At 45.1% G+C, this 27166-nt stretch overlaps 3 protein-coding genes across 3 annotated transcripts; all 3 read right to left on the minus strand.

The window, feature by feature from the left end:
* Positions 1 to 13: 13 nt before the first annotated feature.
* Positions 14 to 11262, minus strand: LOC136189768 (ubiquitin carboxyl-terminal hydrolase 24-like). The gene is made up of 64 exons (XM_065977772.1): positions 10753 to 11262; positions 10614 to 10681; positions 10423 to 10566; positions 10257 to 10367; positions 10174 to 10209; positions 10060 to 10125; positions 9928 to 9993; positions 9780 to 9854; positions 9558 to 9719; positions 9279 to 9500; positions 9120 to 9227; positions 8969 to 9064; positions 8753 to 8914; positions 8513 to 8702; positions 8411 to 8451; positions 8219 to 8350; positions 8054 to 8165; positions 7922 to 8001; positions 7820 to 7864; positions 7667 to 7762; positions 7566 to 7619; positions 7400 to 7509; positions 7285 to 7351; positions 7106 to 7228; positions 6958 to 7056; positions 6783 to 6893; positions 6600 to 6730; positions 6456 to 6543; positions 6312 to 6404; positions 6172 to 6266; positions 6028 to 6123; positions 5857 to 5980; positions 5651 to 5788; positions 5507 to 5576; positions 5387 to 5457; positions 5283 to 5337; positions 5187 to 5231; positions 5018 to 5126; positions 4814 to 4962; positions 4675 to 4764; positions 4528 to 4624; positions 4323 to 4467; positions 4146 to 4265; positions 4044 to 4084; positions 3801 to 3981; positions 3525 to 3749; positions 3356 to 3475; positions 3061 to 3296; positions 2884 to 3008; positions 2611 to 2825; positions 2459 to 2551; positions 2301 to 2404; positions 2130 to 2243; positions 1975 to 2074; positions 1802 to 1921; positions 1621 to 1743; positions 1438 to 1564; positions 1249 to 1383; positions 1080 to 1192; positions 962 to 1027; positions 841 to 913; positions 701 to 779; positions 483 to 651; positions 14 to 433 (listed from the first exon to the last, which is right to left on the minus strand). The coding sequence occupies exons 1-64, from the start codon at positions 11246 to 11248 to the stop codon at positions 122 to 124; spliced, it is 7659 nt and encodes a 2552-aa protein (XP_065833844.1). The 5' UTR covers positions 11249 to 11262; the 3' UTR covers positions 14 to 121.
* A 3597-nt stretch (positions 11263 to 14859) lies between these two features.
* Positions 14860 to 18477, minus strand: LOC136190102 (uncharacterized). The gene is made up of 13 exons (XM_065978175.1): positions 18015 to 18477; positions 17661 to 17960; positions 17602 to 17612; positions 17276 to 17448; positions 16603 to 16928; positions 16432 to 16557; positions 16263 to 16369; positions 16024 to 16210; positions 15861 to 15975; positions 15575 to 15800; positions 15490 to 15520; positions 15125 to 15433; positions 14860 to 15064 (listed from the first exon to the last, which is right to left on the minus strand). Exons 1-13 carry the CDS (start codon positions 18475 to 18477, stop codon positions 15000 to 15002), a joined length of 2439 nt encoding a protein of 812 aa, XP_065834247.1. The 3' UTR covers positions 14860 to 14999.
* A 1004-nt stretch (positions 18478 to 19481) lies between these two features.
* Positions 19482 to 26269, minus strand: LOC136190152 (uncharacterized). The gene is made up of 11 exons (XM_065978230.1): positions 25407 to 26269; positions 24883 to 25351; positions 24523 to 24831; positions 24172 to 24468; positions 23800 to 24111; positions 23455 to 23745; positions 23065 to 23397; positions 22096 to 23010; positions 21766 to 22044; positions 21361 to 21708; positions 19482 to 21294 (listed from the first exon to the last, which is right to left on the minus strand). Exons 1-11 carry the CDS (start codon positions 26130 to 26132, stop codon positions 19595 to 19597), a joined length of 5979 nt encoding a protein of 1992 aa, XP_065834302.1. The 5' UTR covers positions 26133 to 26269; the 3' UTR covers positions 19482 to 19594.
* Between the last annotated feature and the right edge of the window lie 897 nt (positions 26270 to 27166).

Below are 27166 nucleotides of genomic sequence, written 5' to 3' on the forward strand. Positions count from 1 at the left end.
CTCTAACGCGGCCAATAGAATTTTTTCTTGTTTAATTAAATTGGTACTGCTGCTAAACAATCAAGTTCGTTTATCTAACCAAAGTATCGCAAAATAAGAAGGACACAAAACAATTATCTTCCTAGTCGTCGATTGCTTCAAAATCAGTTTCTAATTTTTCACATTCTTCTTCTTTTTCTTCTTCTTCTTCTTCTTCTTTCTCGGTTATTTCCGTTTCGATTTCCTCCTTTTCCGACATAACAATTTCGATTTCGTCTTTTTCTGTCGTATCGATGTCTTTCTCGTCGTCGAATTTATCTTTTTCACCTTCGTCGTCTCGACACGATGGCTCCGTGTCCGAATCGCTTTGGCTCGAGCTGGCCACATCCGATTCAGCTCGCACTCGAGCCCCAGTCCACTGCTTGAGAAGAGCATTCGCCTCTTCGAGAGTATCCTTAGGCAGACAGTAATAATAAATGTCTATTACATATTAATTTCTTTACTTGGGCACTGATGGTTCGTTGTAGCGTTTTGCTCAGAGACGACTCGTTGGAGACGTTCGGTACAAAGTCGGCGTTCCAGTAATAGTCAAACATTTGTCTGTTGAGCCACTTGACGGCCCATTTGAGTCGCGATTTGTTCTGCCTCAAATAACTGGCCGCAGTCTCACACCTCAAAAAAAGAAATTGAGGTAAATGCCGTTTAAATTTATCTATTTTACTTCAGAGCTAAATTGACTAAGAATTTGACGCACTGATATGCCCTTCTTCCATCATCGGAACTACTTTCCTCCATAATGGCTTATTAGAGAATATGCACATTCAATTATTTAGTCATACACAACCAACCGAATTTTCGTACCGATTAGGGATCGATTCTTTTTGCCTCTTGTTAAATATTCAAGTCGTTTCTGCTTCAGCGGATCGTTTAGCAGCTTTCAAAGAAATAAGGAAAAATGACAAAATAAAATGAAGTGTCTTACCATTACAGACATGAGAATTTGAAAGAGAGGCCTGAGTTCATTCGACGGCAAAGTAGACAACTCACCCTAAAAAGAAGAAGAGTCAGAAAAACGCGTTTCTATGCAAACGGCGGCGGACCAGAATCTGCTGAAGAAAAGCAATAGAATATTCCCAATTAGCCCAGCTCAAGCAGCAAGCCAAGCGAATTCCGTCATCGACGCAGGTTGCCACTTCGCGACAAGCAGTCAATACCTATTATAAGCAAAAATGACTTGGACGCTCATTCCACTTCACAACGCTCGACTTTCCTCCTTCGTGTATCGTTCACGGTAAATTCCAAACGCAGCCAATTGGACTGGAGTGGGAAGAGTCAGAAGCTCGTCCTCCTCGACAAAATAATACGAGTTATTGCCACAATCGTACTCGTCTTCGACTCCAGGAACTAGACAACATTTTCGTTCTATTTCTTAATTGAATACTTGGAGGGAAAAACTACTGTTGCAGAGAGGAGCAAGATCGCAGCTCGTGATCATCATTCGAAGAGCCGAGTGAAGAGGAACTATTTCCTTCACTGTTCGTCCCGTCCATCGTCTCGAACGCGAAGCAGACGCCGCTTCATTTTCCTAAACAAAAACGAACTTCTTAACTATTAGCAAAAAAATTATCGATTTTTGAGCACGTTGTCCGCCACGACAGTCGATTCGCTGAGATTCACGTCAATTTTGCTCGGACCAATAAGAAACGCGAGAAATTGCAAAAAGGCGTTTTTCGATAACAGATGTTTGACGCCCTGAGGCGGTTTCTTATAAGGAAAAAAAACAACTCAAATACGAATCGATTATTTATTCAATAATATCTACCAGTTTTGCGTAGGCGCCCATGAGCGTCATATATTGCGAACACGTTTTGAGATGATCAGCCACGTCCTTTTCCAGCAACGACAGCAAATGATCCAATAGAAAATCGCACTCAGACTCCACCTGAAATTACGACAATAAAAAAATAGAAATAAGCCTCTCACTCTCGCACGCACCAAATTTCCTCCGTGAAAAATGTAACTCTCCAGCGCAACTCGAACTATGTGACCGAAGGCCGATCGTCTTTCTTCGCACGGGCATTCGAGTAGCAGAGGCCTAATACATTATTTATTTATTTATTTTGATATGCACGTTTCTTCTCGCTATTGACTTGATGTGTCTGAGTCCGTCTTTTCCGCCGAGAAAGGCAACGAACCATTGACAAGCACCGCTGCTGCTTTTTAGCAAATTTTCAATTAAATTCGTCCATTTTCGAAGATTGCGTCTGATGTTATAAATTAAATGAGTTGCATTAATTTTGATTCGTGTATAAAATATTTACCTCAGTCGTTTTTCGGTGTGAAAAAATGTGTTGAAAAGAAAGTGAATAGCCAATTGGAGACTGTGCACGCCCAAACCTCCGGAACTATCTTCGACTATTTGATCCTAAATAATAGTCATTAATTACAGCTATCGTATCCTTTCAATTTCTATGCTCGCCTGATTAGCCGACGTCAAATTGAAGACAAAATTAAAATAATCTATGTTGAAAACGTCTCTATTTTGCATGAATCTCAAATTCTCGTCTTGAACCTGAAAATCAATCAACAAAAATAAAATCTCGTCGTAGATAAATACAGATTAATGCATACGGCTCGTTGAATTCTAGCCGGCATTCTCTCGGGAAACAAGACGGTTTGCTCGCCCTTTTGCACGAGAGCAGTCAACTCGCTCAATTCATCCTTCTCCGAATCATCGGCGGCCGCGCGACGCTCCTTCTCGGACAACTGACTCCCGTCCAAAGGCGACGAATACGAAACGGCTTTGTAGAAAAGCATGTAAGCGTTTTTGGAACGCATTACGGAGTCTATCCTCAAATCAATCAACCTTATTTATTTATTTATTTATTTAAGTAATCTTTATACCCAGGCCTACTGTCTTGGGCTTGTAAAGACCTCCGAAGCATTCCGTTTCCAAAATCAAATCATCCATGGCGAACTTTTCCACGGACGTGTCGTTGAATTTATACCAATCACCACTGCCTCCTTCCCTAAAACCGAAGAAAAAACATATGAATTATTTAATCCGTATTTATTTATTACCAAACGTCTTTGATAAAGGAATAATAGTGACCGGCATTGGCTTGGCCACTGTGGACAATAATTCCGACCAATTCGTACGGCATTTGTAGAGTCGCTTCCGCCCCACTTCCGTTTTCCATTCTGTAAACTTGAGTGTGATCCGGGCTCCCCTCAGACCCAGATTCATCATCCTTATTGCTGTCATTTCCAAGCACTTTGGCAGCAGTAAACGGAGCCATATCAATAGTCCAAGGAAACTAAATAATTTTAAAAACTTATATGTTATAGGACTAAGTTGTAAATGCGTCTATCGTACCCGGAAGTAGTCGTTGTTTTTGAGAGCCTTCTGATCTTCCCAACTGTATCCAAATCGTTTCAAATGAATAACCAGAAGTTGAGGAAGAGTCTTGATGCTCATCCGTTTCGTTGCATCCCTCTATAGAAAATAAAATCAATACTAAACTACTAAATATTTCGTCGACGACCTTTTCCCCGCATTCTTCACAGAAGTAGGCGTTGTCCTTTTCGAGCACCTCTCCCTTGACGAAATGCTGAAGAGCTTCTTCGAGAGTGTGACTGGATTTGATTCCGAGTTGAAGACTCCAAAACGTCTCGCGTCGCTCGAATCGATGCGGACAGTCCTTGCATACGATCTGATCGACGAAGAGACCGCCAAACGTCTTGGAAAATATCTGCGGTCGATCGTGTTTCTAAAAACAAATACTTTCTCTAATGTCGTTATTTCTTATTGGCGTATTGACTTTGAGTTCTTCGTCCAGTTGGTCGGTGAGATTTGTGAAAAATTCGAAGGCGTCCTGCTGCTCGCGTATGTTGACCGGATTTCCCCACAACTTGAAAACGGTCCAAAATTGCTCCGGAACGAAGTGCTCCAATTGGCTATCGAGAAGATGACCGAAAACTTGCTGCATCTGATAAAACGTGCTAGAGAAGAAAAGAAATCAATAACTAAATATTTAATCCAATGGATTCCATTAGTTAGGTACCTGTCCTCTCCCATATCCGGATCGTCCAACGACAAGAGAGTCTAAATTTAATTTCGTCAAACGAGCACGCCTTCTTGCTTCGCTATTAATCAATAAATTTACGTTTCTTATAACCGGCTGCATGTACAATTGCTGAATGACAGAGTTCATATAGCACGTGGCTCCACCATTTCTTATTCCAACGAAGCCGCAGAGAGCGCGCGGAGCGACGGGCGGTTCAAACTAAACATATTTAAATATTTTTTCTTCGTCTCCTCTTCGCCGTCGCGATTTACTTACCTCCCATTGCTTCGCTATTTCCGGGTTGTAGCCGTGGTGCATTGGAATCAATTTTCCGACTAAAATCTCTAGATTTTCCGGGCAACCTTCGGCTAATGTCACGAGCAGTTTCAACGCCGCTTCGCGAGACTTGCGACTGCGACATCTTTGGGAAAAAAAACCTCTATTCGGGGAGGTGTCAATTTGAAAAATTCAACGTTTCTACTTGGGAATGATGCTGTGGCCGGGAAGATTGCCGGCAAGGCGAAACATTGACGCGGGAAAAAGAAAAACGTCGAGAAGCTTGCTAACAAAATTGGGATCTAATTATTAAGAAATAGAGACTCGTTCACTTTTCAATCAAGTGACTTACCAAATCTCGTCTTGTCGACTCTACTGCAAGTCAGAAGGGTTTGCACGAGATTTAGATGACCGGCTAAAAGCGTCTCGCTACAATGATCTCCTAAGGAATCAATACTGAATTAATCGAATTTCGACGTTTTTCTCCTTACCTGGTTCTGCAATTGCGTTATCTAACCAGCTCATTTCCTCCTTCAGCATTTCCACTGGCTTCACACCGAGATGCATTTGCTCGTCGCTGGACAGATTTCGAAGCAATTTGCATCTCAAATCAAAATACTCCGAACATCGTTCCAACGTCCTAGTTCCCCGCCAATAGAATCAATAATAATAATAAAGAATTAATCCTTGTTCACTTTTTCTTTGCGCCTCTGACTGTTCCCGCTATTGACCAAAGAGGAAGCGGAGCGCTGATCAGACACTGTAGCAAGAACTTTCGTGACGTCATCTCTCCGTTGATTCGTTCTGAAAAAGTTGCCATACAATGCATTATTCGATCGATTGATTTTAATTATTCTATTATACGTCTCTTGGCTAACGGTATATCCAAATCCCCATTACGTTCTCCGGCTATGAATCGACGTCATAATAAATAAATTCTATTCGTTTTATATTAATTACCTGGCGGAAGTATTTCCGTTATTCGGTAAAATTGTTTTGCTGCTCCATCACGAACCTAAATTGCGCAATAGTTAATTATTTATTTATATCACGTGAAATCAAACTTTTTCAGAAGGCGAATTCACGAGAAAATTGATAATCGTTTCCTTCATGGTCGGCAATTCGAAAAAAAGATCTAAAATAAATAATTAGCAGTTCCTAATTATTTTACATCGGCTACCTACTTATGCTTTGCGATCTCATTTCAAAGCAGGAAACAAACAATTCCAAAGCCATCACAGCAATATCAGACTCCTAAGAAAACACAATAAAAAAATCAATTAATAATAATACTTAACTAACGAGATGGCAATCGCCGCATCACGTACTCTTTGATTTTCCTCCACTTCAGTCTCATCCCACTCAGAACCCCCGCGACTATCTCTGCTAAACTGACCAACGGCTGCAGCCCAAGCGACGTCCAACACGCAAGTAGCCGTGTCAAGAAATTCATCGTCATCCATCGTCTAAACGTAGTACGTAGACCCGGTTCCTCCTATTTATTCAAAATAGCGTTTTAATAATTAATTAATACCACGACTGGACACGTCGACGGATCGAAATCTATTTCCATTGAATCGGCTTCTTCCGCTGGAACGGCAGCCACTGCTTCCGCCGCGTGGGCTGTAGCAACCGCTTCCGGTCCACACAAGAGATACCTACAAAAAATCGTATCAGAAATATCTATAATTTTCATTAGTTGTACCTTGTGATCCTGAGCGCAATGGTCATACAGGTTTGACGAATTTCTGGGCTCACGCTCGACGAAGGCGATACTCGTCGCAAAACGTCAATGATGCGTCTACAAAAAAAAAGATAAAAAAAGTTACGCAATATCTCTTCCCTATACCTGTGTCCATTGACGCTCAAAAATTTCTCTCGAAATTGAGACGAGTCACTGGCTGAAATTCCTTCCGCCGTGGGAAGCAAACGACTTGCAAGAACCTAAACAATTTTCTTAAATAATGCATCAATTTATATTGCTATTACTTCCAAGTTGTAGAGTGTTTTAAATGCTGAAGTAGCCGTCTCGTTGTACGCGAAAAGGTCTCTCAGAATTTTATCACAATCGTCCGACGAGGACTGCAGTATGGAAATGAAAATATTATTTCGGAATTTTTCAATTATTCAAACCGTTTCCGTTGTGAGCGAATCGACGGACTGAACCACCGCCAAATCATCTGGAAGCAGCAAAAGAAGATTTCGCACTCGCGACGAAATCCTTGAGAAAGACCAAAAATTAAACACTTATTAAAATCATTCATGCGCACGACGCACAGGGGATCGTCGAGCTCGGAAAACTTGTAAAGTTTGGTAAACAATTCAGGATCCTTGCATATGAGAACGCCAGGATACTGGCTCTCGTATTCGAGAGCGACAAAACGTCGCTTCTGTAGAGAAGCGGACCCCTAAGGAGACACGTAAAAAAAGAAGAGGCGCGCGAGAAACTATTTATCCTACTTGGTCTTTCTTTGGTTGGGTAAAGAACGTGCTTCCGGCTTTGGCAGAAACGAAGGTCTTATCTTTGAAATTGAGCTGATGCAGAAGCATGTAGTCCTGTTTTCTTAGAAGCTGTTCTCACCCCAAGGAGAAGGATTATTTAGAATATAAGATCTCCAACTTCTTTTTCGCTCACCATTCGATCGCCGTAGTAAACTTGAAGAATGTCCACGCTGCATTTGAGTTTCGAGGCAATTTTTCGACGCAAAGAAATCAACGTCTCATTAGAATTCGTCTAATTAAATTATTATTATTATTGAAATTCTTTTTGAGACTCGAGGTACCTTGACGACGAAAATTTTACCCGCCGTTGACGTCGCGCTGTCGGAAATAATTTCCAATTCGAGCGGATCGCCCTGATACGTCGATCCGTGCGGAGGATAATTACGCGATGACGTCACATTCGACTATAAAAAGAAAATAAAAATACAAAACGTATTCGAATAACGATGTGCTACCCCACCTCGACTTCTTTCACGTACGTCTCAGCTAACAATAGCAATCTCTCGATGACTCTCAAACGACCAAACCTTAGAAATTATATGAAATAAATTATTTATTTTTCTTTATTGTGTTACCGGTCATTCATGCTTGCTACTCGTGGACTGCTCGGTGCCGCTGCCATGGTCGTGGCCGTCGATATCGCGTGCTGAACGGGAGTCATTGAATCGAGAGACTTAAAAGCGTCCTTTTTTTTGAATAATTAATTCGAGATCATTAATTTAGATTAATAGTCTTACGAACCTGAAGTCTGCGATCGCATTCTCTAATGAAGCTCGTGTGCAACTCAAGGGGTTTCTAAAACGGATTATTTTATTAATTAATTAGCTATGTATTCTTCATACGGATTTCAGTCTTGGACTGACAGAGAGATAGAAGACGTGCATTAAATGATCAATGACTCTGTGAGCCAATTCAAGAGACGGACTATCCAAAGCCGTCTATTAGAGGGGAAGAAAACGTATAACTATTATGCATTAATCATTATAAGGGCATACCTGCCATAAGTAGTCCAGGCCAATCAAATCCCGTTGTTCAACAATCTAAACAAAGTAAAACATCACAATGCCTTATTCTTGTCATTTATCTATTTATTTTACTGGATAATTTGTTCCCGATCCACTCATTTTGCGAAGATACGTGTTCGCCTTCTCAAAAAACGTTTTGAAGCAGGCGTAGCCTAAAAGGTCAATGCTCTAATTAATCAATTATATTTCATTAATTACTGCTACCTTTGAGTGTCAATTGCGAAGGACTGTAATGAAGGACTCTCTGCTCAAACAAGTCGCGTTGAACGCTTGGCTCCATGTCTTGAAATCCCTTCACCAGCCAATCGAAACAAAACTAAATAAATCAATAATAATTATATGAATTAAAAGTGCGCAGGCGTCTCTTGCCTCTCTGTCGGCACTGCACGCTTCCGGGTTCACAACCAGCGTATCCCAGACGTCTTTGACGCGAATCAGAGGAATGAAGAGATAGCCCGCATTGAGAACGTATGCCAGAAAATCCAAGTGCGCATGCACAAACTAAAGAAGAAGAAAAAAAACAATAATCAAATATCAGAATATCGGATAAACCCTACTCACATCTCCGTGCGTGTATTTTCCAATAACAATGATTCCGATGTCTAAATGGAGAGAGAGACGGTCAAACTAGAAATCCATTTTCGTTTGTCCCGGATAACAAACCAAGTTTTCTTTTTCCCGCCACGGCGACGGCCTCTCGGTGGCATCGGACCAAGCTGACGACTGTCATTTTGATCAAGTCCTGTTGCCTGTGCAAATCGGAGATGAGAGATCTTTCGTTGTACTGCGACGTCGATTTCAATCCGACGAGTATCTCTTGCAAATGTCGCAATGACGGTAAAATAGAAACACCCTAAAGGAACCTTTGCACGAACGATTAATTAATCAATTAATGAATAGTACTTTTTTGATATTATCGATGCATTTGAGAGCGTAATTTCTTCTCAATTCGTCTTTTATGGACATCGATGTGGAGAGAATTTTAATGTGAGAGTCCAACGCTTCCTTGACCATTTCCGGCGAAAGGCCGCGCAGATGAGCCAATTGCCACAGCAAATCCAACACCTGAGAAAAAAAACGCGTCCCATTCAAACAAAATAATTAAATAATTAATATTACTTTTGTAGCTATGGATCCCTTCTTATCAGCCTGACCGATTCGACCAACAAATGTGACGAGTTTCTCACGAATTCGATCGCTTGCACTGCTCCAATTCTAAAAAATATGACGTCAAAAATCAAATAATGCCGCTCAACATATTAGTAATAACCTGCTGTATCAAATCGAATAAATGATCGAGTTGCTCCGTTGTAAATTTCACGGAAACGGCCGCCATCACAGAATGAATATTTTCGGCCACAACCGGATGTTTCCCATTCTATAATAGAATAATTAGTAGCGTTCTATTACGCTACCTTTTTTTCTTTACCTGTATGTTCCAAATTTTCGTCAATTTTTCAGGTGTCAATTCCGGCACCAAAATCTCCATCAATTTCTTGAGTCTTTCGCAATATTGAGCCTGGTGAAGATTTCCCTCCAACGCAATGGCCAACACGTCGTTTTCCACCATCCACTGTTGCAAGCGTAACGACGTCATCGAACCGCCGTAGCGACGCGCGCTACTCTGAGCCTCGCCAACCAACTTTTCAATCTAAAACCAAAAAGATGTAATAAACGTATAAATGAATGTATTATTAGATTTCTTTACCTCTTTGAGTGCGTTCATTTTTGCGTTGAAATGAGCCGTTTTGAGCATGCGCAGCGACGTCTCGAGACGCAATGCTTCGATTTCGCCGATTGATGCGCCGACTTGAACGTAAAACGACAGCGACTTCAACGTATCAAACAGGTTGGACATGTGACCAACGTCCTGATGAAGAGAGATAATAAATATGACGATAATAATAAATAATGATTAATGTTGTCGTGCTTTGTTTTTGAAATCTTCTTCTGTCAGGCTATTGATGAAAACCAAGGATTTATCAACGGATTTTTTCAACAGTCTCTAGCAACATCATTAGAATGAATCAATAATTTTATTTATTTGCTATATATATATATGTATAGTTCTATGTTACTTTCATTCTTGGCGTGGCTAAAAATTCCGCGCATTTTCCAAATGGTTCCAACATGGCCGAAAGTTCCTTAATTAATTAATTAATTAATCAAATTCTTTATCATTATTCATTTATTTATTGCGCTGCACTCACAATCACGTCGAGTTTTTCGTCTTCGGTTTTCCTCAAAATCGTGTGCACGCCTCCCTTCTCTCCAAACTAATTAAATAATCAATAAGGTTCACGTAACACACCAAAAAATCTCACCAAATTTATAAGAGCAACAAGCCACTGACAGGCTTCCTGAAAACAAAGACTAAGTAAACGATTTCATACATTATGGAGGATACCTTTGCAGAGTAGGGACTCAGTGCATAGGCTTCGTTTGGACCAAAGGGGCTCGAATGCGGCAATTGCTTCGCTTTGTTTTTGTAGTGAAACTCCGACTCCGGATCGAAAACCTAATGACGATCAATAATTGCATGAAATAATTTTAATTGACGTATTGCAGCGCACTTGGGTCAAAAGGCCGAGAAGTTTGACTGGAACCGGCAAGTGTCTCACTCTCTCGCAAATGAAATCAATCAGATATATCGTCAAATTGAGAATGCTCGATTGAACTTCCAAGCCCCATCGACACACCATGAACGACGTGTGCAACTAAAGAAAACGTCAAAGAAAAAAAAATGTCGACATCATATAATCACCTTTTCAAAAGAACTATGCAGAGAAAATTTCTGAAATTGAGCACACCCCTCATCTTTATCAGCCAATCCTAAAAAAACACAAAATAGTATTAATTAATTAATTAATTAATTAATTAATGTTATTTATTTATTTTTTGACCTCTTCGCGCCATTTTTGTTGCAGCCAATAGACAGACCGCTAACGATTCGTTCGGACCGATGGGAACGGACCACGTCTCGGCTTGAAGTCGACTTTCCAATTCGTACAAATGCGTCATAGGAAATTCGACGTCGTCATGTGCGCTCAACGTCGTCGCCGTCGTCGTCGTCGTCGCTAAAGTCCCGCCCTTTTTACTTCCGCTTTCGTATTGGATTTGATTGTCCCAGCCGTTCGACGTCGTCGATCCGATTGGAGCCTCGGTTCGCGGTTGAGCTCGATTTGCTGTTATGTCGTGCATCTCGACGTCTGTCGGCTCGTACGGTTCGCTCGTGCCGTAGTAAGGCGATTCGACGCCGTTTCCATCGCCGAGAGATGACGTGAGACGGGCCACGGCTAAGCTCACGTCGTTTCCAGATAGCGCTAGTGCTCGACGAATTTCCGTCTCGTCTTCGAAGCCCATCGACGCGAGTTTCTCTACTTTTTCCTTTAGATCCATTTCGCTGTGTAAACTCGCACGTGACTTCTATACGGGTGAGGACTCTAAGAGTCCAGGGTACCATAATCAATAGCCACGTGACTTAAATTCTAAAATGACGCGAAAATAAATAAAGTGAAGTTCCAAGCAACTGGTTCAGTTTCTAGGTTCAGGTATCTACAGTACTACACTTTCAGCCATGTCACCCTAAGCAGTCAAATATTTTTTGGCAGGCACCTCGTTGCGCCTGGAACATCGTACGAGGCTCCTCTGCGCCTCACTTTTGGAGAATGGTCATATCCCGGCAGCATGAATTTTTTGGGCGCATCAGAATTGGACGTCAAGTAATCTAGAAGTCGTGCTTCTGACGTCCAGTCATGCCTCGTTGGCATCGAATAAAACTTCTTCACAGTAATATTTTTGTGGAATTCAAACAGTTCGGCTTCATTTATCCCATAGCCATATATGTCAACATTTCGACATATATGCATAGTAAAAAGTAGCGCTGTGAGCCCGCCAGTAACGTCTTTTCTTTTATACGTTGTTTTGCATTCCTTACGGACGTAATTGCACAGTTCTCCTGCTTTCATGCTGAATTCGCCATTTATCAAGTAGACCTTTTGACCGTACGATTTCCAACAGTCTCTAATGAAATCTATGTTCGCCTTTCGTTGCAGCGTCAGTGGGCCAGGAATCGTGGCCAAAAGGTAACTTTGATTCCGATTGAATTTAGAGCACAAACCCACGGCAGCAGAAGGACCAAAAACTAAAACGTCACCAGATCGACTTCCAACGTACTTCTCGTATTTGCGCAAGACAGTCGTTGGCGGAGGATTAGTGCGTATGACGAGATCGTGCTCGTCGATTTCCTCGCCGAATTCGTACCTGAGAATGTTTCCTGACGATCCAACCAAAGCGCAGCTGGGGTGTTTCCCAAGATCCCGCAGGATCTTGTTTTTCAGGAAATCGCGGTCGGTCGCCGCCCGCATCTGGATCGTCTCAGCGGTTCGAAAACCGTAGAACTTATCCCGTTCGCAAACAAGTAGTGGATGCGCACTGCGACAGTCGCCCGTACCCGGGCCTGCTTCGAGTTTTTCGTCCGGCTGCGCCGGCTTTGGCACGGCTGTGGCCAGCTGATTCCGCGGCAATACAGGTAGAGCCGAGTCGTTTTCGGCAGAGTCTTTATAAAAAGGCTTGATCGTTCTTGCCCACTCAGGCCGCGGCTGCGCCAACTTCCGAGTCCGCTTATGAAGTACAGAAACTTGCCAGTAGCCGACGATAAGAATAGAAAAAACGATGAAGATCCCGACCGAGAGCCGTACGTGAGCCATGTAGATGGCTGTCTAGATAAGTCTAGATACTCAAAAGATGCTAAGGGTCTGAGCGCGCGCTAAGATTCCAAATTGGACACGCCTTCTCGCCGATCTTTGTGCGCCTTATTTGCCGCCGTTCCGCTTCCGATCGTCGCGGCCGCTCCGCGAGCCTCTTCGCTGAACGTTCGAGCGTGTTTACGTTCGGTTACTTTCTTCGAGGGGCCCTCGCGGGGTTCGCTCTGACGCTTCGCTGTCCCGTATGTTTTTTTCTTACTCGCTATACTGGCCTTCGCCCAAAGTACATTAATATATAGTCAGTCAGTCGGATTAGGCAGGCGATGGACAGGGTCTACTATTTATGGCAGCCTGTATGAATCCTGTGTATGGACCCGGTAGCTCCGGCAGCTCCATCCACAGCTGCCGTAAATAGACCCTTTGCCCTGTTTCCTGCAGCTGCATATACAATGGGTGCATTTTCTACCTCAGGTCAACAATTAGACTGCAACACTGATGTTGGCTGGGGATATTACAAAACACACGCAGATCTTTAACCCTTTATGTGTTAGTTTTTCATGTCATATTATAAGGACCATATGTAAGACCACTACAGTGAGTTTTGCGCTTGCGCAGTTTTCTACAGCGTCACAAACGTCCCGTGCACCGTTATTAGACGCATGAAGGTATACTGGGTCTCTGTTGTCGTCGCTACTAAAGTCACGTGACCAAATCATTAGCGAAAACGGTAGAAATTGGTTGATTTTCGAAGGGACAGGAAAACGACGAAACTTTTTGTCGTTTTGCACATCGTTTGACGTTAGAATTTTGAAGAGAGGCTTCTATGTTCCCCAATATGACGTCAACACTCCACTACGTCATCAGAAATACCAAAAAACGATTGAAAACATATACAATTTTGTGTCTATTATAGATAACAGTTTTTTGGTACTAAATACATTTTTTTCAATTTCTTTAGAGTAAAAGAAGGTAAATTAGTTCGAATTTTATTTTTTTAGCGCGCGCTATTTCTTCGATGTCGTTTTTTGGCTCATTTTTGATGTTTCACCCATTCAGATGATGTAATAAGATATTCTTTATCTCTGTTTTCTCGCGTTAGCCGTAAATGTCGCGTTTCGCCCGAAAAAACGCCGATTTCGAGATGGGTGCGCGCGCTAAAAGACGGAATTGTTAAGCGTTTTCTCATTCACTCTCCTGTCAATGGACCCAGAAGAAGCAGCCGCAGCTATTTTGGACGTTTCTGGCGACGCGGAAGACCTTCGATTCGAAGATGAGGACGAAATGGCAAGTTTCGAAGAGGAATCGCCTGGTTGTCATGGAAACGTGTCGCAAACACTTGTCGTCTACAGGTAAGCTATATTTATGCTAACTGTTGCGTTTCTATTGCAGATAAAAATGAATCCGCTCTAACAACACTTGAGTGTTAATTAGTATTTAAACACATATATATACCCGTCGAAGACGGGTACACGTATGGTGTACAAGAACAAGGTTTATTTTAGAACAGACTGAACGAACGTTTATAAGAATGTTTTTCTTTAAAATCGTTCAACAATAGCGATTCAAGATAAATGTAAGCATCGTCGCTAGGCCTACAGTACGTATACTTCGCGGATTGTAGCGTCTATAGCGTCGCCAATTCACCCTTTTCGCGTTTGAACTAGTTTAGGTGCCCGTGCTTTGCACGGGAAATATGGACCCGCTTAAATTAATCTTAAATCAAATCAAAATGACGACTGAAGTTGGTAAGGCTGTGCTAATTATTCTCTCTTTTCAATGGGCATCCACATATTAGAGTCCAGTTGCTCTGAGAAAAAAACCTTGCCCCATTTCTCATACAAGACCGCCTCTCATTCAAGGCGCCTTACAAGCGCTAGAAGCGATCATTTATTTCTACTACTGAAAGAGCATTAATTAAGCTTTCGAATGAGCCTATGCACGCTGGAATCCGTTAGGAACTCGCCGAGATACACCCCTGTCCAAATATACATACGTGTGGCCCAATTATATATTACACTGACCTCGACTCATTCAAAGCCAATAACTCAGCGTGTGCAGATTGTACAGACTCGGCTAATGGCGCAAACGAATGCCGAGAGAATGAGACGTACTATAGGGTTACCGGGTTATCTCTGCGAATGTAGTCGAACGGGTGTCCCAAAATGCATGGTGTCCCAATTTGCATACTTACCTCTAGAAGGCGTAGCGAATGAGCCTATTCGACCAAACCGAAAGCTTCTGACGTCATCCAAGATTGCCGCCGCTCTTAGTAGTATAGATTGAGAGTCGGAAGGGTGATAGGACTTCATTTTGGGAGCTTCTGATTCATGTGACAGAAAACCTTGACTTACAAAGAATAACCGACGGCGTTCACCGGTAAAAAATAAAACAAACCATGAAATCAGAAATGCATGCTGATCATACGAGAGAGATAACCTCCCGGCTCAGTTACCTTCTTTGCCGGACTTTTCTGGAATCGAGATTTCTGCGTACGTTTCGTCACCTGCGCCTGCAGTATGAAAAGTTGGTCAACCACTTACTAGAATCTTCTGATACGCGCCTTATGTACCTTTTTGATACTTTACAGACGCCATTCCGTACGCACTGGATACCGTCGTTTTCTGAGGCATGATATCACCCTCAAGTTTGACATTCATTTCGAATGGTATTTCGTAATCGTCCCTCTCATCTTTGACGACGTAGGCCTTCTCTGATATCTGTCGCTGTCGAACGAGTACCGCAAGGAGAGCAACAAAGGCAATGAGAATGATGACAAACAAAACGAGAAATGCAATTCCAGCGGTGCCAAACAAAGACGTTCCAGACACTTGTTCCGAGTCACTTTGATCGCAAGCAATATCAGCGTTCGCATAAAAGCCTAGTGACAATAATAACAAATGATGACGATATTCGATAGGAGAAGAGTAATCTTACTTGACGGTCCACTAGACGACTCCAAATGCATCTAAAGCATCGAGTGTCGGAGTACTATATAGTATCAACTATTTCTACTGCCTACTCCTTCTTTTTCGTCAATCACGTAGGCGACGAAGTAAATTGAATACATGGCATTCTTTTCTGAAGTTTGACCACCGACCTCCACGGATACGTCGTTTCGAACCAAGTTGTAGTGACTGTAATTGTAAGATGCTACTTCGCGCCAAATCTCGTCGTTCCGGCTAGCACTTGGTGGAACAAAAGACGGTACAGGACGACGACCAAAATACAGAAACACCTTGATGTAGCTAACGAGTGCTTCGTAGCTTACTGCTCAAAATGATGGGCTACCGCGATTAATTCTTTACCTAATAGGAGCTTCTTCGTCAGAAATAAATGGAGCTGTGAAACGCACAACGCCATCTTTAGAGTCGACGACCATTTCTTCCAGTGGATTAGATATAGATGGTGGACGTTCAGGAGCTAAACAAGAAAGATGAGTGATTTGGGTGAATAGAGAATCGATATTACCCCTAATCAAAGTTTCGTCGGTGATACTAGCGGGAGAACTTTCGGGAAATGCGTCAGCGTTGTTGATGACAGTCACGTTGATCTGGTAACGAGAATAGGCACGAAGACCGGTCAGATTGAAGGACGGCACAATAGATTCCACAGATGAAATCCCTCTTTCCGCTTCGTCCAATCTCCAGTAGTACAACTGCGAAAGAAAAGGCACACTAAAAACAGATAAAATAAATAACTTGATTTACCTTGTACGTCCTGATAACGCCGATGATATTCAGAGGACTTTTCCACGTCAAGAATAACGATTCAAACGTCTTGCTGATAATCTCAACATTCACTGGAGAATTCGGAGCTACAGAAATGGAAAACAGTGATATACAAAATGTTGCAAGCAACGATCCAAGAAGTCCTTACTAGACACGTTTATATAGCACAATTCGGTTGAACTTCCAACACAATCCTTTCCTCGGTGCTTTCTTGCGGGATTGTCCACTGTCCGAGATTTCGAGCACGCGGACCATGGACTCCACCCGCAATCCACTAAAAGAACATTCTACAACTCGTAAGAATGTTAACTAAGCATACCGCTGATGCTCAAGTTGAACTGTAACGCTTCCTGGAGCTTATCAATCCAAGTGTATTGGCATGTGTACCTTGTGTCAATCAATGGAGCTTTTCTAATATGAAGACTTGTACGGTTGTTCACTGTCGAGTGTCCAACATCAGAAACGGATGACAACAATGGAATTGGGCTGTTGCCCGATTTCCACTGAATATTTAGCAATGAATTCAAGTTCGTTGAATCAGGACTAACGCCACACAAAACAGGAAGTGGAAGCGGATCTCCGCCGTACACAAAACGTTTCCAGACGCGACAGAAGAGTCGTCGTAGAGAATGCCGACGCCAAGTTCTAATGATCAGAAAGTGTAAAGAAAACACTCTAGAATCATACTATTCGTACCGTAGCTTGCTTCCAATTCACACACGCTGAGATAGCCAATTGACGATGACATTTTTTGAACGTTAATGTACCGTCCCCACAATGAAGAAGAACACATTATTGTTGTAGTCCAATTACTTGCCCCGTTGTTTCTATTTGGAACAGTACCACAGAGCGGATTGTCATTTCCATCATTGGTTAAATCACTTCCTATCCGCACAAACGCCCCATTGCCTCGATTTTCTCTAAATGATGTTTCTATGCTTCTTATCAAATATGCTGTCTTCAAATCGACTCGCAACCATGGTGTGGTTGACCTATAAGTTGTTGCACAGTCTTCGTAATTCAATGTGCCGTCAATAGCCAGTGAAGCCGACAGCCTTACACTACCATCTGAATTTTGCCACGTAGCCAATGGACCGTGGGTAGCAACAGCACTTATCGCCTTCATGTCAATTTTGCCACCTATCAAACCGCCAATGAACTCAGTCTAGTAGATAAACATACACTCACAGTTTGTATTGACGCAATCCTCTGATAAGGGCGTTGGACAGTCTGCACCAGCCCCAATTTTATTTTGAGTGATGGTTCTGGCCCTCGTTCCTCGTCCACATGATGATGAGCACGCTGACCATGAACTCACTTGACAATCAACTACCAAAAAAGTAAATGACTTGAACATTCTGCACGATTCCATCATACCAGTAAATGTAAGATTGACTGTTTTGGCCTTAACAATGTTGTTTGCTGTATATTGGCATTTGTAGTGACCATTTGTAGGAGTAGACATAAGAGGACTTAATTGCAATTCTTTATATCCTGATGAGCCATCCGCTTGCCTAATAGTAGCAGAGTTCTGTTCTGGAACGTCTGTTCCATCAGGAAATTTCCATGTGGGACTAAAGTCTCCTTTTGATGAACCACAGAGTACAACACCTCCTGCGGCTGTAACATCTAATTTTGAAATTGGTGCAGTGGTCTTTGTTATGCCAATGCCGGGATCTATGAAAACAGAAAATAGTTTATTCCCAAAACGTTTCTGTCACCGGTTCCTACCCTCAGTTCCATTATAATACACTTCAACTTCACACACGAGCAACCACTGATTTCCTCCCTTGCCATCCTGCCCTGTTTGTCGAATGCTGACATGTTGAACCCAATTGACAGGAGAACAAGGAAAGTCAGTAAATGTAGATGAAGCTACGTTAACGCTAGTTCCACATTGATAATCGTTGGTTCCATCCGACTTGATTGCACTCTTTCCCACGTAAACTTCGGTGCCATTTCCATACCGCAAACTAGACAACAATAATCTGATCTTGTTCACAGAGTAGAGATGGCCCAAATCAATAGAAAGCCACACAATTGGAGTAGATGATTCAGATACAGCGCAATCGGCCCATTTTTGACCTAATTGCCCATCCGCCGCCCGTTGATATGAACTCTGACTGTGAATGCCGTTCTTATGAAACGCCAGCTTGTTCGTTGTTAGATTTACTTTTGTTTCTGCAAAATACATACACCTAGATCACCGCCGCGGCAGCGTAGAAAAAGATACTGTACACATTTACATTCTTGTGTGCTAGTCTACAGCCTATAGGTACATTGATAGGTACAGTCTACATCTACAAAGGTTCGTCTCGGTGAAGAGAGTGGCGGGTACGCGTCCACGAGTGCTAAGCAGCCCGTTTACTCACCGCCAGAGACGCGGACAGGACCGAAAAGCATCGTCGTCGCTGCCAGTTCGAAAAGTAAACAGGTCAAGAGAGCCATGAGTGGAGTCCGCCGAACAACCTCGTCAGAGACGAACAAGGATTTGTGGAGGAGAAGGCGAAGCAGCACAGATATTAAAGATAGCGTGACGTCTGTTCGTCCACTCGTCCTCCCACCATGTACCCAGCATGTACCCAACGCGCGTCGCAAGCCACACCCTAATCGAGACCTCATGCACACGACTGTCAAACCACGAAATCTATAAAAGAAGAGAGACACCCAGACAATGAATTAACATCACGCAGAAACCTACCCAATGTAAGTTACAAGTCGATCTGCTTACCTACTGCAGATCGATCATCCAAACGTATTTGAAATTTGTTGGAGTAACAATTTCAGCGTAAGTTTCCTCGCCAGAGTTGCCTGCAGCAGTAAGGAGTGCTCAAAATACTAGCGCAGCAGTAGATAGTGCTTGTCGAACTTTCCTTTCCTCTTGAACTGTCGTCATTGGAGCCTATCGACGCTATTTTCCTTTTGGATGTTGCGCCATGCAAATAAAAAAAGGCTAAACTGATTTCGGCTATGAAAAGAAACACATAGACGATAGCACTAGCGCAGAATTAAACCTACTACCCGGACTGCGTTGCCCCGCCAGTCAATCAAGCGCCAACTTGTAACACCAACCGTAAAAGCAAAACTGCATTGAGATCTCTGCTGATGATCTAAAACAGGTAAATCGTTCAAGTTGGCAGTAACAAAGTTCAATTCAATATTGCATGTGCGCAGCACTACAGGACGGAGATGGTAAGGTACAAATCAATCAAGCATTACATACGAAGGGAAGAGGCAGTCTAGTAAACACCAAAAACCGCTTGAATATAACAAAAAACAAAACACAGTTAGTACTGTAGTCATGATTACGTCTACAGAGAAGTCTCAGGGGCATCGCTTGTAACGACCAGAACCTCACCTCCCTTATCTTTTTCAGCAAGTTCAGACTGCTTCTTTAAGGCCGAAGCATCGGCACTTTCAGCGTTAGCGTCGCTCTCCTTCGGTGAACTATCAATACCTCCCATGTCGAAGTAAGTATTTTCCACTGCACCCGACGCTTCCGGAATAGCAGCAAGCGGCGGCGAAGCTGAAACGGTGGTGTCGCCAGTACCCATATCAACGTAGCTATCCATCTTGGGAAGCTTGGCAGCATCCTCATTCTCACCTGAGTCTGACAAAACTTCGTATTGATTGGGAACAGCTCTTCCTTCAGGTCTCGGCTCCTCTTCGTCATCGTAGCCACCAAGAGCGACGCCGCCTGTCATATCTACGTAGCTAGTGAATTTCTTCCGATGATCGCTCGAAGACGTTGGCTTTGTTTCCGGCGTATAATCGCTTCCCTCTTCTACTGCCGCCGTCGCTTTCTTCTTCATCGTATCCGTCATATGCACGTAGCTCACGTGCTTCTTCGCCACTGCGCTCGTCGGTGGAACAGTCGTCAACTGTGAAGGATCAAAGTAATCGTCGTTTACCGCATAGCTGTAGACGGCTCCGACGCCACTATTCCTGCACGCGACGAGCATCTTCTTCAACTCGTCTTCGACGACGCTCGTGGGAATGCGATCGCTCGGCAATCGCTCCCAGCAGCGGAGCATGAGCTTGTAGACGGCTTCGGGGGTTACGGGGGGACAGGGCAGAACGAGACTGCCACTGATAATGCCTCCAAGTACTTTCTCGTTCTCCTGCCCGAAATAGGGTTGAAATCCAAAAGAGAAAATTTCCCAAAGGAGAATGCCGGTCGACCAGGTGTCCGATTCGACGGTATATTTGCCGTCCATGATCGCCTCCGGCGCCATCCAGCGTACGGGAAGCGCGCCGCCTTTCTTTCGATAGTAGTCGCCGACGTAGACGTCTTTCGCCATGCCGAAATCGGCGATCTTGACGACGTAATTCGCATCGTCGCCGACGTCATCACCGCCGACGAGACAATTGCGCGCGGCAATGTCGCGATGAACGAACTTGCGCGAGGCGAGATGAGCGACACCAGCAACGGCCTGCGAGGCGATGTTGAGAAGTTGCTCGAGAGAAAGAAGCGGACGCACGCGTTCCTCGCTGGCGCGCGCCGCGCGAACGAATTCCTTTAGATCGCCGTGTTTCATGAGTTCGGTGATGAGATAGAGCGGTTCCTTGAGCGTGCATACGCCGAGCAGAGCGATGACGTTCGGATGATCAAAGTCCATCATAATTTGTATTTCCTTCCGGAAGTCCTCCGCCGTCTCGCGCGACGAGCCTCCTTTCACCGTCTTGACGGCGACTCGCGTTTCTTTTTCGTCTTTGACGATATTCTTTGCGACGGCAAGATAGACTTTGCCGAACTGTCCTTCACCAATCTCTTTCACGATATCCAATCGGGTTCGATCAAACTGGAAGTCGTCGTACTTCGGCCAATCGTAGAGCCAGTGATTGCCAGCGACGTATCGGTTTCCTTCGGACATTTCAAAGCCCGGCTGCGTGACTGAGTACTCCTTTGTTCGCGTTCGCTTTCTCCAGTAAAAGAAAGCGAATACGACGACAAGAACGACGATTAGAAGTGGAAAAAAGACGCCGAGCCCAATAGCAACCCCTTTGCTACCTAAACAACAAGACAGACCAAAAACTAATAAGAAAACATTATGATCTAGATGTGTTGCGTTTTTACCCTCTGGAGCCTGCTCTTTAGGCCGAAACAAGATGCACGGATTGCTAGCTGGACCCTCCCCACCGTGCTCAGTGTACGCGACCACCGTCACATTGTACTCTACTCCCGTCTCCAAATCGTCCAAAGCGGTAGCCGTTGTTTCGACGAGTCGACCGCGCATCGGATCGTTATCCTTTATCGTCTCTTTCGCCGCCTTTCCTTGAACGTAGACGCGATAGTTTCCCGGTTTCCCTTGCCAACGACTCGAAGGAACGATTGTAAAATTCAATTTGAAAGAATCAAAGTTTGAGTCGTCGCCGGCGTCGTCAAGTGCCGTGCATCCATGAATCGTAGGCGCAGCATTGGGAACTAGAAAAAAACCAACGGTTTCATTAAAATAAAGTAAAGGCCGTCTACGTCACAAACCTGACTCGTTCGTTCGAATCCTAATCCTCGTTTCTAGACCCTCACCAGCACCTGAAGCGGCAACGGCAATAACGTCGTAAAACGTGTATGCCATGAGATCGCGAAATGCCGTTGATCCTTGTCTCTGTTCCGAAACCATTGTGTTTCTCTGTCGTCCCGACTGCCCCTCAACGCTAATGCGAACCCACTTCAAAATCCCATTCGTCTTCCTGACAATCCATGATACAGCAACGGAATTGGCCGTCGTCTCGTAGCGAAACACCTCCGGAGCATCGGGAACTGGAAAAAAAAAATTAAATTCATTTTGTCTGCCGACTTCGAAGAGCTAACCTCCTTCACTCGTTCGCGCTATCTCAGTAGCGGACGGTCCCAGATCCCGAGCGCCGTACGTGATGGCGGCAACACTCGCGCGATAAAACGTATATGGTTTGAGACGTGACGTGATAATGTGATGTTCTTCAGGCTGTGTCCGTTTGCTGAACTCGGTGCCGCTTTTATTGGCTGCCCAATAGCGAACGTGAAAACCGCCCAAGACGCCGTTCAACAAGCACGTCACGCCGTTGTGCGTGCCGGAGGAAAGCGGCGACACCCACTCAAGACGAAGATGCGTGCTATTAATCGTTTTTATAGCGAAATCCCTCGGCGGACACGACGGTGCGCTCGAGTTCGTTTGAAAGTAACGACGCATTGAAGAGACGTTCCCGCCGTTTGAATACGAAGCGATGACAACAGCGTAGTGTAGAGTAAAACTGTGCAAGCCGTCGACACGAGCACGCGTTCCCTGACGAACGAATACTGATCGACGAAACGACGTCCCGTCCTGTAAAACGTTCACGTAGTAGGATAGGGGCGAGGCAAAGGCTTTCGGGCGTTTCCAAGTGACGGTGATGCTGTCGTAAGTAGAATTGTGCAAATTGACGTTGCGCGGCGCTCCATCGTCGACACTCGCCGCGCGCGTGCGAAGCGACGTCGCGCTCGGTATGCCGAGCCCTTCGCTGTTGTACGCGCGCAAGGAGACCTTGTAGAGCGCCGGGTTTTCAAGACCGGTGACGAGTTGAAATCGCTCCGAGCGCGCCGTACGATGAATGGTCGTCAGCGTCGCCGGCGTGCCCGTTTCGTTCGCCCACTCGGTCGTCACCTCGTAGCCGAGGATTTCGCCGTTTGGTCGTCGCGGCGTGCCCCAGAACACCGCCAGCGTGCCGTCGTCTTCCGCTTTGACGTCGAAGGCGGTCGGACGTCCAGGACCTAAACTTATTCTGTTGAGCATTTAATTACATGCAAAAAGTATTTGACGCGTACGTCCGGGATCCGTTCGAATTTCAACAGGGTCGCTTTCCGGTCCCGTCCAGTTTCGATTGCGTAGATTGTACGCCCACATAACGAAACGATATTCGGTGAGACCAACAAGGTCAGAAACGCGCCATCGATAGCGGTCGTCAGCGACGAGGCGCAGCTCGTCAGGACGAAGTATCACGGGCGGCTTTGCTTCATTTTGGCCCGTCACGAGCGACCAGTACGTAAAAGCGTAGCTGATTCGACCGTTTGGCTTTTTGGGTGGTTTCCACTCGAGCAAGACCGACGCGTCGTCAACCGACTCGGGCGGAATTTTGAAGTAAGATAATTTTCCGGGTCCTACAGAAGAAAACCATTACCTCTCGCCAAAGCAAAGTCTGCAGATTCAATACTCACTTCCTTCGGGCGTCCACGCAAAGACTGTCGACGATTTGTTTGGGTTGCCATTCGCCGCGACGGTGATGCGATAATAGGTGTACGGGGTTAGGCCTTGGATTTCATATTCGGTCTCGCTGCCATCTACCTTAGCCTCATTCGAGATGCCAAAACCGGCTTCTTCTTTGTGCGAAATCGTATAGAATTCCGGAACGGTGGTGTTCATTGAAACGTTTTGCCAGTGAATCAATAACGCTGTTGAATTGATCTTGACGACCCGAGTTGCTTCCAATCCTTCCGGAGCACCGACAACTACGCAATCAAAGCGATTTGTGTAAAAATTAAATAAAAAATACGTTCGTATACCCTTTGGCTGAGTTTGAACGGTAGTATGATGTTGTCGCCGTTCGCCCCAACCCTTCGATGTACTTGCGTCCATGGCAACGGAGTACGACTTGCCGCTCTCCAAGCCGTCGACGACTTTGAACGTGTCGTCTGCGTCCGCAAATACGGCGAACGGCGAAGAGTCTGCGCGACGACGTCGACTAGTCGACGTTGACGTTACGATAATACGATATTGCGTGATCTTTCCTCGAGGATTGCTCGGCGGCGACCAGCTGACGCCAAGAGCCGTCGTTCCGATCGAATCTACGCGAGCAATGATCGGAGGTCCAGGAACTAAAGGAAGCAACGCAGTAGAATTATCGGTGACTGACTGTGTATGCGCTGCCGTCTCACCATCTTCATCTGTTCTGATAGATAGCTCGTCGCTTCTAGGTCCTGTTCCTTTCGTCGTTTCGCCAGCAACGGAGATGAGATAGTCTGTGAAAGCGCGCAAGCCGTCGATCGTAGCGGACAAGACGTTTCCAGGAATGGCGATGCGTTGCTCGTTAACGGCGTCGTTTTGCGGACGATAGAAGACGACGTAGTTGAGTCGACCGTTGCGACTATCCTCCGGAATAGAATTCCAACGAATGGTAACATTGTCTTTGTGAACCGCCGCTGACGAAACGCTTCCGGGTGGAACGCTCGGAGCTATCAGAGAAAAAATACAATACACGATTCATTTGACTTTTGAAAAAAGCGAACTTCCGTCAGGTGTCTTCACAATTGTTCTAACGGACGGCACCCCCCGTCCAACTCTCGTCGCCGCCGTCACTGTGACCGCGTACTCGCGCCCCGAGCGAACATTCGGTACGGTGGTGTTGCTTGCGGACGAGACGAATTTCTCTTCGCCACGAGCCAAGAGACCGCCCAAGTAGACGTTGACGTAGTAGCTCGTGATGATACCGTTTCGATGCTCAAGTTGCGGCGGCTCCCATCGCACAATCATATGTGCACCGAGCTCCGGGGTAAAGCGACCATCGCCGGAAACATTGAGCGGAGGACCGTCAGGAGCTAAAACAATTTAATTAAAGAATCTTATACAATTTCTTTGCGACTTCTTACTTCCTTCCTTTGTTTTTCCTACAACGAAGTCACTCAAGCCGGACGAGCCCGTAATTGCAATAGCTTCCACTTGAACGGCGTACTCGGAGAACGGATTTAGTCCCGTCATCGAGGCGACATGCGGCGGCGGCGTTCCAACGACGTCCAGTTTCGGCGTGCAAATGCACTTGTTATCGTTCGACGAGCGTCGGCACGCGATAACGGAAAACATTTTGACGTTGGCGTCGCTATACTTCCAGGTGACGTTCAACGAATCGATCCCGCTCGACTGGATGGATAGATCTGTGGGACTGTCGCCTCCTTTCCGTACGGTCACTCCATCAAAGGCTTTATTCGTCATCAGACCGGAGTAGCTTGTCGCTTTAACGTGTACACGAGAGAACGACGTTGCCGATGAATTGATAACGGCCGTAAAGTCGTTTAGTACGCATTTGCCGTTCAGAGCGCAAGTACACGACTGGCTCAGACACTAAAATACCCTTAGATCGATCGCTATGCATGTACAAGTAGAGAGCTTTGCTTGCCTTATCGGGATGTTGAGCGTTTATAGTCACTGTCGACTGACCGATAATGCTGACGGTCACCTCTTTAACGCCGCTTTCCGCATCAACGGCGTTCACTTCCAACGAAAGAAATCCCGTTCCAGTACGCGTCGTGCAATAGGGCGAATCGCTAACGGGCAACAGAGTGCGACTCCACACGGAGACGTTGCCTACGATCGGCGGTTCGTAGTCCGTATAAACGGTGAACGAATCATTTGTCGCGTGCCCAAAAATGTCCTCGGCTTCGATTTCGACTTGATATGTTTCGCCGTTGCTAAGTGACAGCGGCACGAACCACTGAAAAACCGAAGGCCGAAGAAAAAACTCGCTATCAACCATGGACCAGCCGTCGATTTCCTTTTTTCGCAGCCACGCGCGAAACCACGTCACGCCGACGTCGTTCGAAGACGTAACGCCGGAAAACGAGAGCGGCCACTCGGAGGTGTCATACGTCGGTCGCGGAACGTCGACTCGATACAAAAGCCACGGATTCTTTTTGATGTACGTGTTGAAAAAGTGATCCGACTTCCACTCGACGAAGACGGAGTCGCGTTCGTCGTCTTTCGTCAACCACACGCCGTCGACGGCCGACCAAAACGAGATCTTGGAGCCTTTTGCGACGTCGACGCGCGAATTGTCGTCGGCGAGAACGAGCGTACGCGCGACGGCCGTCGTCCCGTTCGTCGCCGTCGCGTTCATTTCGATCATAAGAAGCGTGTACGGCGGATTGTAGTAAGAAAACAAAAGTGGCGTCGGCACTGGCTGCTCGTGCGTCGCCAGCTGAAAAAGGTAACCGCGCGACGGCTGAACGACCTTGACGGAAGAACCGCCGATGGGTTTAGTGGATAGATGGCCCAGTTATAGGCGAGAGTGCACGGCAATAAGCAAGTCCAGCCGTTCCAGTAGACGTCGAAGCCATCCTGAAGGCGACTGTTTCCCGAAACGATGTTTGGACTGACTTTGAGGATGGCTGCGGTACGACCCGGCTTAGCGACTTGATTGCAGTCGCCGTTCCAAATAGGAAGAGGTCTTCGGCAGTTGAAAGGCACTTTGGATTGGTCTGGAGATAAGAATGAAGAACCTTTTCTATAGTATAGAGCCGTCAGTATCTTACTGGCTGCGAGATCGCATTCGCTGATGTCGTTGAACGGAATTCCCGATTGCGCACAGGTGTCGCATCTTCGGCCCGTTGCGCGACTATCGCATTGGCACTGACCGGTCATTGAGTCGCAATCGGAATGAAATGACCCTGCTCTGTGACAGTCGCACGCTAAAAAATAAGTCAAATGCTTGTAAATAGATTACTCCAACAGCATTAATTTGTTATGTTATATACGAAATATGATTTCACCTAAAACTGTGATTTCTTTAGTGACATTAGAAGATATCCTATTGTATGCTATGCAACGGTATTTGCCTCCTTCACTTCCCTGCACGTCGATTGTGCTTGTAACTGTTCCTCCAGTCTGCATGTGAGTAGCTGAACGAACAATCTGTCCGTCTGGGCCAGTCCATTCGATACTCGGAGTGGGACACCCACTTGCATTACACGTCAACACTGCCATGCCAGAAGCGCTTATTGAAACATTCCTGCTTGCTCCAGAAACAATAAGATCCGACCCTACACAAAATGAAAAAAGTCCTCTACCATATAAACCATTGTGGCTAATACCTGCGCAATCGAAAATCTGAACTTCACACAATGATAACGATGACGATGCTCTGTTTGATGCTACAACGTA

Source organism: Oscarella lobularis, chromosome 8, assembly GCF_947507565.1.
Source record: "Oscarella lobularis chromosome 8, ooOscLobu1.1, whole genome shotgun sequence".
Lineage (NCBI taxonomy): Eukaryota > Metazoa > Porifera > Homoscleromorpha > Homosclerophorida > Oscarellidae > Oscarella > Oscarella lobularis.

Coding starts and splice junctions, on each gene's coding strand:
- LOC136189768 (XM_065977772.1), bottom strand. CDS start 11,248: ATGGATCTAAAGGAAAAAGTAGAGAAACTCGCGTCGATGGGCTTCGAA. Junction 9,855..9,927: donor TAGCCACGCCAAGAATGAAA/GTAACATAGAAC, acceptor TGATGTTGCTAG/AGACTGTTGAAAAAATCCGT. Junction 4,085..4,145: donor TGCAGCCGGTTATAAGAAAC/GTAAATTTATTG, acceptor AATTAAATTTAG/ACTCTCTTGTCGTTGGACGA.
- LOC136190152 (XM_065978230.1), bottom strand. CDS start 26,132: ATGATCGAAATGAACGCGACGGCGACGAACGGGACGACGGCCGTCGCG. Junction 25,352..25,406: donor ACGCTCAACATCCCGATAAG/GCAAGCAAAGCT, acceptor AGGGTATTTTAG/TGTCTGAGCCAGTCGTGTAC. Junction 22,045..22,095: donor AGCGCGAACGAGTGAAGGAG/GTTAGCTCTTCG, acceptor TTTTTTTTCCAG/TTCCCGATGCTCCGGAGGTG.
- LOC136190102 (XM_065978175.1), bottom strand. CDS start 18,477: ATGTATTTTGCAGAAACAAAAGTAAATCTAACAACGAACAAGCTGGCG. Junction 16,929..17,275: donor GACTGTGCAACAACTTATAG/GTCAACCACACC, acceptor TCTGATCATTAG/AACTTGGCGTCGGCATTCTC. Junction 15,434..15,489: donor GTCGTCTAGTGGACCGTCAA/GTAAGATTACTC, acceptor TATTGTCACTAG/GCTTTTATGCGAACGCTGAT.